General features: G+C 46.3%; 1 protein-coding gene across 1 annotated transcript; it reads right to left on the bottom strand.

Annotated features, from left to right (window-relative positions):
• Window positions 1-715: 715 nt before the first annotated feature.
• C1QTNF8 (C1q and TNF related 8) lies at window positions 716-7,699 on the bottom strand. Its single transcript, XM_068423562.1, has 3 exons — window positions 7,691-7,699; window positions 2,030-2,270; window positions 716-1,263 (listed from the first exon to the last, which is right to left on the bottom strand). The coding sequence occupies exons 2-3, from the start codon at window positions 2,253-2,255 to the stop codon at window positions 716-718; spliced, it is 774 nt and encodes a 257-aa protein (XP_068279663.1). The 5' UTR covers window positions 2,256-2,270; window positions 7,691-7,699.
• Window positions 7,700-10,775: the final 3,076 nt, after the last annotated feature.

Below are 10,775 nucleotides of genomic sequence, written 5' to 3'. Positions count from 1 at the left end.
AGCAGTACAGAAGTCTAGCAAAGTTATAGCATGTGTCTACAGCTGTACTTAAAACTATGTGCCTCTGAAAAAGCTTTGCCAGATCGATATGCTATTGTTTATCTACTCTAGCATTATGCTCTCAGAATGTAGTATTACATGAAATGGGATAAAAATGTAATTTAGGGTAAATGTACTGTGCAAAATATTGTTTTTAACATTGGTGCATTCTTGCCTACCTGAGTGGAGCAGACCTGGTGTAGGTGCTGGTGAGTGTGGGCTCTTATTAGCAATATTGCACATTGCAGAAATACCCAAGTATTGTCGTAGGAGTGATAACATTCCTTAACTAGCACCCAGATAATTGGAATCTGAAGAGGATCCTTAGATATAATTAAAATGTCTAAAGCACAGCAAAGAAGTTAAATTTTTGCTACGAACTTGGCAAACTCTTTAGAGATGTTACTGGGGATCTACAGAGGGCTGCAGAACTGGGACCTTTTGCGTGCGTCTTCTCCAGGGCACATAAGGTCTGAAGCCTTCTCAGTACTTGTGTAGCTTGCACCACCTTGAAACAGTCACCTCCATCCACACAGGTGTCCTTGGCATGGACAGACAACCCTGCCAGCAGGCCAGGAGGCCTGTAGTCCTTCCAAGTGGAACTAGACATATGCGTTTCTAAGAGGGAAGACACTAATGTATCTACCAAAGCTCTGAGCCTAAAGCTGATGAATGGCTACTCTACAGCTGGCTTGATTAAATGGCCATTGAAGATGATGTAAACATCAGACTCCTCACTATAAATGGCATTTTCTCGCTCCCGCTTGAACATCCTCACCCACACCTCCTCTCCTTCTTGCAGGTCCAGCATCAGGCTCTGGCTCTGCATGATGCTCCGATCGCTGGGCTGGGCATAGAGGATGGCCACCTCTTTCTCGTTCTTCATCAAGTGCAGGTAGGTCTCCTTGAAGTTCCAGGTGTGGACGTTGAGGCTGAAGTAGTAGATTCCTGCCACGTAGCAGAAGAACTTCCCGGAGAACATGTTGAAGTGCTTGTAGAGGTTCACGAACTCAGTGTCAAAAGTGACGTGCTGGAAGTAGTCGGAGCTATGAAGGGGTTTTCTCCGACCCACTGAGAAAGCAGCATAGAGCTGCTTGCAGGAGTGGCCTTGTGGGCCAGGCTGGCCTTTCTGTCCCTTCCGTCCATTAAAGCCACGTAGCCCTCTCTCTCCTTCCTTCCCAACTGCTCCAGGGTACCCCTTCTCTCCCATTTCACCCTTCTCACCTGTGAGCACAAAGGAAAACCTTGTCAAACATGAGCACATGAAGCCCAAGCTGCAGACACATCCTGCTGGAGACAACCAGAAAAGCAGCTGCTAAAACAGTGTTTTCCCAGCACAGACACCTGGAAGCATTGGTCAGACACCAGCACCTTCCTAATTCTCAGAAGGATAAAAATGCCAGGTGAAAGCTTGGCTCCACTGAGCTTGTAGTGCCAATGTTCAATGTCCCGTAGTGGAACTCCATGTCCTGACCAGGCCAATTACATAAATCCAATATTTATGAACCCAGCCCCTTCATGCAGAGGTTGGGGCAATAAAAGTTATTGGTTTTGCTGAGGTCTGATTTGGGCCTGGGAGAGGTGGTTGGGTTTGTCTGGTCTGCAAATCCCTGTTCACAGGACTCTTGGCACATCTCCTGTATTATGTGCTTAATTTTTGTTTGCTTGCCTTACTGAGACAAAAAATGTGAAATGGAAAGTGAGTGAGTGAATTTCTAATTCTACTGTTTAGTAATTCTGTGATAACATTTCATCTGGTTCTTAGCGTGACCTAACTTGAGCTTCTAGTGATTCTGGTTTTTGATGGATTAGGGCCTTTTGCCAACTCATCTCGCTTGCCCACATCTACAGCCTGTGCCATGTCACTCCTTGACCTTCTTTTGGGTAAATAAAGTGGATAATTTTCTTGGTGTAGGGAGGAGCACAGCTTGCAAAATGAGGGTGAGCAAGTAAGATAAAGGATGTTACCACCATAGACAGCTTTACCCACCTTTGAGGATGGTGATATCTATAGTGGGCTGGACTTTGGGTACCGAATAGGCAGGGTCGCTGCTCATCCTTGTGTATCGTGAGGAGACGATGGAGACGGGCTGCTCGGAAGGCCCGCAACACCGCACGCACGAGAGGCGCCGCGGTTCCCGTCTCGGCAGACCTTTTTCCAGCACGGCACCGACGTTCGCAGTGGACACCAAGAGCAGGAGAAACACAGCGCTCATCTTCAGCGAAGCCAGCTGGACCGAGCAAAGGAACAGAAATTATTAACACGGTGAATCAGATCAGAGCTTCTGATGGGCCATCTGTTAATGTTACCGCAAGGTGCATTTCTTGTGATTAATTATTAGCTTATCTCGTAGTGGCACCAGGAGACTCCAGGTAGGAAGGGTGCCCCGATGCGTACTGTTTACAAGCAATGGTAAAGGCAATCCCTGTCTCTCATAACCTACAGCTGAAATATCTGACTAGAGACACCAGGTAAACAAAAGAAAAAAAAACCAAACACAAACCCACAACCTGCTGAGATCAGAAGCTAAGGCTGAGATGCTTAAAGCTGTAGTAGCAAGTTCTGCTCTAGTCACACTTGCTGCCTGGCTGCTGTTGGAACAGCCCTTGCGAAAGGTGCTCGGTAAAAGACACCAAGTGTTGCCCTGTTGTTTGTTTGTTGCATTGCCATCCTGAAAAATCCAAAATCAGATACAGCAAATGAACCTTTATTTAAATATAGAGCCTAAACCTGATTTTTTTTTTTTTTGAGAAAAAACCTGAAGGGAAATGAAACTAAAAGAAATCAAAAGCATTTGTTTCTTTAGTCTCTGGCAGCATCTTGCTGGTAACCTCTTTCCAAGGTGATTTTGCCAAACAGTTTGAGGCTTTGACCATACCCATTTGCTCTTCCTAGCAGAATTTCTGTGTACACTTCCCATTTTTATTTTCCCATGTGCAGAATGGAAAGCCAAATAGCTGCAACAAACAGGCTGAACTGGGATTTGCTCTGCACAAATGCTAGAGGCCCTGAATACTGGGTGAAATGAACAGAGAGAAAATGTTTCAGGTGGTGCAAAGTAGGTGAGCTGAGCTCCACATCGTTGTCCTTCATAAGGAGAGATTTGGAGCTGGAGACAGGCAACTGCCTGCTCATACCATGTATAATTAGTGTCATTCTACTGATTGCAGTGGTGTTTCATACAAGACAGATTTTGGACCGATGCCTTTTTGGACCTTATCCAAAGTCCAATTAGTTGGATGGACTCTTGTTGACCTCAGGCTGGGAACAGCTTTTACAGCTCCTCTTCTGCAAGCTTTAATTCCTGGAATAGAGGTGGAAGGTAGTAGCTAGATGTCCTGGCTTTCAGAAAGAGCTCAGTGAACACACGGGTCCCATCTGTAAAGGGAGAGAGAGAGGGAATCCTGCCTTGGAGCTCTACAAAGGCTTCACTGGGCACAAAATGGACCAGCTGAGAAAATATGAAAAAAAAAAGTGTCGATACGAGGCAAGGTACTTGGATTGTAGTGGCATTCTTGGGAGAGGCTTTCTTCTAGTTCTTACCTGCCCCAAAAGAACTGTCATTCACACCTTTTATTACTTGGTGTAATCCAGCTCACTGGAAACCCGGTGAATACTTATTAGCAGCAACATAATAACTTTCCTTCTGACAGCAGTGGAAGTTCTTTCATCAAATCTGTCATAACTTGAAATGATCTTTCTATTCATAATTGTACCTCATTCTAGGCACAAGTCTGAGGAGGGATTAATACTCCTTTTATATCAGTGTTCAGGGCCTGAATTTCATTTTCATTAAGTCCTTTTTAATTTTCATTCACTTCTTAAGCCATCTTTGTGCTGCCAAACAGGAACAAAAATGCAGTGCAAGTCTAAATGGACAGCAGGTCATAAATAACCAGCCCGTACATGACCAGAACAGAAAGTTTGCACTGTGGAGAACATTTGGGGTTCGTGTAATGTTTCTGGGGTCTCGTCTGATGTGATTAAAGTCTGTCTGTATACATAATGGTCTAAAGAAGACCCACCAAGAAGCCAGGCACCAGGTGACTCCTTTAGGGCAAGCTGAAGCGGTCTCTGTTGATCTGGTTGAAGATGTCCCTGCTCATTGCAGGGGGATTGGACTAGATGACTTTTAAAGGTCCCTTCCAACCCAAACCACTCTATGATTCTATTTTCACTCAGAGTCCCAGGCAATCGGAGCCAATATATCCTCTTTGGGACTAAAAGCTATTTAGCCCTTCTCAGGAGTGTGGGTAGTCAATAACCTGGGGATAAAGTATAGGGTATTTGATTACATTATCAGAACATTAAAACTGGAGCACATAAGTGCTCATAATACCTTCATGAAGGAGAAAGAACATTCATTAAGAGAGGTGTTCGTAATGGGTGGAAGGGAAAGGATTCATAAATATGAAGAAATTACTTTACATTTTTATAGGCCATTATTCTCCCTAAGATGAATGACTTTCTTATTTTTAGAAGTGACTTAAGGAAAAAAAGTCTGGGTGAAAAATCAGTGTTCAGGCTGTGCACATTTCACATTACTATAATCCAAGCACCCACTGGAGAAATCGTGGCCACTTGCATGATTCATGAAGAACAATTACTCAAGTTATTGGCCAGAAATTGCATTTGGAAAAAAAAAACAGAGCAAACCAGGCAACAAACCAGTCAGTTCAGGGCATCCTAGAGCTGACACCCCCACACCACATTTTTCTTCAAAAAATTAGTGAAGTTAGCTCACTGAAGTGGCAGATACATTTATTTGGTCACAATATCTATTTTTAGGTGAAACCTTAATGATGTCTCTGAATAAAGAGTTCCAGATTTGTAGTCTGCTCCTAACAGACAAGAAAGAACAGGAGAAGTAAAATAGGAAAGAAGTGGAGAGAAAGGAGTCTGAGAGGACTGCAAGAAAAGGGTGATGAATTCAGAAGTATGAGATTAAGTTTGGAAGATATCCAGCAGAAAACCAGAGATCGGGTGAAGGAAAACCTCAAAACAGAGAAATAAAATGTGCAACAGGAAAGGAAACAAACCTGGTAAGGATTTCCTGATAACAAGATCCTGTCAATCTGGAGAAAAGAGGAGAAGCAAATATAATTCTTGTGGTGGTGGTGGGGAAGTCAAATCTGATGCCTTAAAAAAAAAAAGTTACAAAAAGGATGAAGCTCAGAATTTAAAACCTGTGAGATAAAGCGAGAGGTTGTTTTTAGCCGTTTGCTTTTTCCCTTAAAGATAATTATTGTGACCTTATTTTGTCAAATGTGGTGATGATGGATTTGACTTCAGCTGCACAGGTTTATCTTCTTCAGAAGACAGCAAACAACAAGCTGGGCTTTGCTCTGCTATGGCCATGACTCACCAGAGCCCAGGCCAGGAGGCTGCCTCTCCCGCACATCATTCAGCTCCCCGCACGGGAGGGACATCCATCCTCCTTCCCACCGTGATCCAACGTGCTCCTTACTGCCTGAAATGATGCATTAGTACCGCACTGAATGCCCCGAGGCTGCAAAACTGAGTATGCTCCTCCTTGGTCATCCTTCATGACACTTCTCTAGAGATGCACAGGAGCATCCTGAAAGCAACAGATTAAAACTGGTAGTATAAATTATTGTCTTTGTCTTCCGTACTGGGAACCTGCAAATCTCAACCTGGTTCGATTCAGAAATCTTGTTTTTCCTGTTGGGTAGAAAAACCCGGAGATGATGACAGATACGCAGACATCCTAACGGCTGGGAGGAAAACTGGTCTCCTGTCTTTGGAAACTTTTGGCCCGTTTGGTTGCAATAGGTCATTTCAAGATAAAATATTTGCTCTTCCCGTAAAACTTTCAAGCCTCCCGCTCCAAAGCCATGAAGCACAACACAGCCCCCAGCCTCTGCAAGTGGAACCAGGATGAAACTCAACAACCAAATGCGAATTTAATCTGATGCTAAGGAAGAAATTCCGCGTGTGCTAAATGGGCAGATCTATTTGTTGGGCAACGTCTTGCCAAACAAAATGAAAATTCATGAACGATGAAATGAGGCGTCTGAACCTGATGAAAAGGCAGTTAATTTCAGTGAATTTTAGTGATGAGCATGTCTGGTGGTTGTGTTCATTATAACATTAGGATATATGTTATTGTTGGAGAGCTGTTTAAGTGTAATGAAAGGTTTCTTTGACTGAAACAACCCTTTAGCTAAGGTTTAAAAAGACTGTGTTTTTTCTGTCCCTTTTCTTCCCCTCTGAATTTCTGAGTAGAAAGACAAGATTAAAATATTACCAAAAGGGATTGTCTGTTCAGGTATTTCTGCCTGGCCCAAAAAGCAAGTGAAAATACCAGTCTCCTTGCATTAAATTCAAACATTCCCGTTGTTCAGACCCTTTTGAAAGGGTGTGTCTGTCTTTCTGACCAGAGCTGGCAATACAAACCCTTTGACGGCTGCTGCCTCACAGCGCTGGTGAGGATGCAATGCCCAAACCAGGGACACTGTTGTCTACCATGCTCAATCCAAGGCCGAACAGAAGATTAAATAATGTATTTTTTGCTTTGCACTGACCTTGGAAGTACCCTGATTTAAATATAATCCATCAAGATTTTTATTTACGCATTTTTCACCTGCTGTGAATAACCTACATCAAAAGTGATGGTTTTCCAGCGACACCTGGGATTCCTGGTGTCTGCCAGCAAAAAACCCCAAATTCCTCCCACGCAGGGCTTTAGAGGTGCCACAGACCTTTGCTAGGGAAGGGCAGAAACCATTAGTTCCAGTTCAGGGAGGTAAATGATGTGATTCTTTCTTCTTGTGTGCAACTTCTTATTTAACTATATTTTCTTGACACTATTAGAGCTGGAGAGAGCACCTTGATTGATTATTTTGGTTCATGATTGACTTTAATCTTCTAGCTCAAGGTAGACAGCTTATGTATGAGGCCCATTTGCTCATGCAAAGCTTCTTAATCATTCTGTGTACCTGAAGAGTTTTAACACACTGATATAAAGCAACACATCTGGGCAATAGAAATTATACGAAATCCCCGTAATATCTGCAAAAATAGCTTACTTGCTCTGCACACAGAGAAAATAAAGTCAGAACGTCAAGCAAGTCAGCCTGGAGGCTGGACCAAAAGGTTTTCCCTGTGGTTGGCAACATCTTGGCCAAGCCATGACTGGTCCATCTGCACCACAAGCAGCCCGTGGGGTGCATAGGTTGAGTCAAAGGTACAGACCTACCTTAACCTACCCCAGGCCCGTGTTCTCACTGAGCACAGTGGAAGCACGTCCTTACCTTACAGGGATGCTCGAAGAATAAATCCCACTAATAACTGTGCTGAGCTCACACGCTGCAATATTGAGAGTTAACGAGGCAGAAATTGCTCTTGGATCCTTGAGCTGTGCTTTAAATTTCTGCTAACGTTTTCCTTCCTGTTATTCCTAGGACTTCACTCAGAAAAGCAATCTATGACTATCTTTGCTTCAAATTCACGGCGTGCAGGATGCCAGCCACTGCCCGTTTTAATCAGTGACAAATCTCGACTGAGAACCCAAGAGGGCAGTTAAGACTAAAACCTTTGCGCTGCAGAGATGGAAAACACATGGATGTGTCAGCCTCGAATCTCGGCATCATTCCAGAGACAGAAAATATTCCCGTTCTGCTTTTTTACCTTTTGTCTTCTTTCAAGCCTCGACCTCCGCACTGCTCCAGAGCTCCTTGCGTCGCCAGCAGCAGGAAACGAAGCACCGTTAGGGCTGGGTTTGTCTGGACACTGGACTTCCTCTTGGAAATTATTTGTTCGGGATTTTTTTTATTTGCTTCCCCTGGAGGATCTAAAATTTCTTCATGAGCAACTTATTGTAGAAAAGCCCAAAACACTGAAGGAGCGTGTGCGTTTTCCAAGGCAAAGCTGTGGCAGCTCAGTGGTTCCTCTGCCCGTGGTGCCAGAGCTGAGCGTGGGGCAGCTCCTCTCCAACATGATGCCACAGAGATGCTCCGCTCGAGCTGAGCATCAGGAGCCCGTCTGCAGCCATGAAGTGGCTTGAGGGCTCGCAGACAAGAATATTTGGATCCCGAAAAGCGATGCAGTTTAAAAATTTCCACTGCCTGTAGTGGTTTGCAGATGACCGGCGTTAACGCCCTCTTGTCCGCAGTGTTTACACAACGCGCTGGGGTGAAGCAGAAGAGGGGCTGGGAGTGCTGCTGGAGCCAGGCGGGTCGGTTCGAGCCCTGCACGTTGTGAGCGGGGTGGGAAGAGGCAAAACCAGGATCCGGCCATGGAGAGGTCCAGGAGTGTCGGCTGCATCCGTATTTGTAATGCACTGGGTGAACATTTGGTCTGTGAGTCTGTAGCTCCATTTCTGATTATCTCAGTTGCTTTTTATTTTCTCGTGCTTTTTTTAGTGTGTGACTATTTCTAATGTGGGTTAAGTGCCCTAATTCCTCTGTCCCGGGAGGAGCTGTGAAACACCTTCACCCCACTAGTATGTGGCCCTGAGCAGCAGCGGTTTGTGCGGTCACCACGTGGTCTCTCCAGCTGCGATTTCACCTGTCAGGCATGGGAAGAGATGGGGATCCGAAGGAAACATCCCTTCCTATTACCTGCACATGCTTAGCCCTGGGGGACTGTATGGATTTATCGCAGTGCCCTGCAGGCACCATGGGAGGAGAGGCTGTGCCTGTACGGAAACGGTCCCGTGCGCCTGGGCACCCGCATCCACACATGGTGCTGCCTTCCCTGGTCTGCGACAGGGGCTGTTATCGCACTTATCTCAGCACAGACAGGGAGCAAAAGGATGTTTGCTGGTACCTAAACAAACAGCTCTTCCCTCTCCCCTTCTTCTCTTCCCTTCCTGCCCCTCCAGCGCCAGGAACATGTCTGCAGTGTCCTGGACGTGGCCCTGCTCCGGGCTCTGCGGCTCCTTGAAAGCGGCCCCATCTCCGTAGCAAGCCCAGGCAGTGATTCAGCCCGGCGCTGCCGAGGCACAGGACAAGTTACAGTAAGTCATTCCCAGGGCAGCTTCTCCAATAGAGCAAATCATCCTGATGAAGCGGACGGCACCCAACCCTCCTTCGCCCTTCCCAGAGGAAAGGCAGCTTCCCCGTGACTTGCCACCGCTGACTCAGCCGCTCCGGGAAATCGGCTTTCTGTGTGCCGAAATAAAGCAGCAGCGGTGTCCCTGCAGCGGGTCCCACGCAGGGTGGGTGGGAGCACCAGACATGGGTGCTGGCAGCAGCAGGACTGTCCCATCCCGTCCCCGCTGCAAACCCCTGCTTATGGCTCGGGAACGAGCAGCACATTTCAAATGGCTGCAGTTCTCCGGCGAGGCTGAAGTGGAGTCCCCTGAAAGTTTCCACGTCTGCAGAGGATGCCAGGAGGCGGCTCTGTCCTGCCTGCATCAGATCGGAGCCGCACGGGACGAGGCACCATCCCCATCCCACTGCTCAGCCACAGCTAAGAGCAAAATCAGACTAGGAGGAAGCATCACTCCGGAGTGCTACGGGTGGTTAATGAAACAAGGAGTGTTAGTAGGAACAAATCAAAGCCAGCTCAGCAATAACCTGGCCTTGCACTTATTTCGCCTGCTGCAGTGGAGCAGAAAAAGCGAGACGAGGCAGCGCAGAGACCACGGCTTTTAATGACTCACCCAAGCAACCTGCTTCGGCAGGGCAGGAGCACTTTGTTTGCTATATAGTATTTTTTTTTTCCCCAGCTTATTCAGATCCATTTAACTTACCTCGTGACTCAGAACCCCGTCTCTTACTTTCCTTGCTGTCTCTCAGCAGGATGCATAATATGAAAGCTGCCGTTCATTCGGGGTTTTTAGCTCTCAGCGCCGGCTGCAGCTTCCTAGCTGGAGTCCAAATGAAACACTGAAAGTCAGACCGGCTCCTTCTGAAGCCCAGCAGCGAGGTTGTTTGCAAAAGCTGGGGTTTTTTTTCTTGTTTCTTTGCTTGCATCAACTTGTGCTGGGTGCCTGTGCTTTTGTCCTGCTACAGTTTCCTTAGGACTCGCAGCCAGTCTGTTGGGTTGCACGGTGCCTCTCACAATGATGACCAAAAAATTTGTGAATAAGAAAGAAAAATGTATCAAAAAAACCCCACAGACCCAAAACCACATCCAGTGTTCCAGCCAAAAGAGAAAGTGCTGGGATCACATGGAAATAATTATTCTTTGGGAGATTTCAGCATCTTTTTAGGCAGGAGGAAGGAAAGAAAAACCCAACAAAGGCACAATAAAAAGTATGGCTTTTGTGCATGAGCTGCAGAAGTGGCAAAAGCTTCTTGGAGGGGTGCAGCAATGGAAACTGCCCCTGCAGTGACGCTGGGGGAAGGTGTAGGTGTGTGTCCGGGTGCCTGGGGACAGGCCAGCGCCAAGGGACGACGTCACCCCCGCTGTCCTATGCCCATCCCTGCTCAAAGACAAACTGGTGGCTCTTTGCTTCTGTGTGAGCAGTTTGGGGCCGGTCTCAGGAAGGTGATGTGCAGCTGCTCTATGGTGTTTTCCCTCCCTGCTTCACAGGTCAGTCGCTCATCCCCATAGCTCAGACCCCTGGATCAGAGGCAGGGAGATGGCTGGCACGATGGGAAAGGGGTTTTGCATGTCTTTTCAAAACTAAATGAGAAACAAAACAACCTTTAAAACTGTAGGTGGACCTGGGTTATGTAAGGGAGAACTCGAATTGTTGGCAGATGATGTATGTTGGGAATGTTTTTATACTGGTGGTGTTAAATAAAACTAGCAGGTGAGTAAA

Source organism: Nyctibius grandis, chromosome Z, assembly GCF_013368605.1.
Source record: "Nyctibius grandis isolate bNycGra1 chromosome Z, bNycGra1.pri, whole genome shotgun sequence".
NCBI classification, from domain to species: domain Eukaryota; kingdom Metazoa; phylum Chordata; class Aves; order Nyctibiiformes; family Nyctibiidae; genus Nyctibius; species Nyctibius grandis.
Note: the sequence above shows the minus strand (reverse complement) of the source record. Positions and strands in the feature narration are given on the sequence as shown.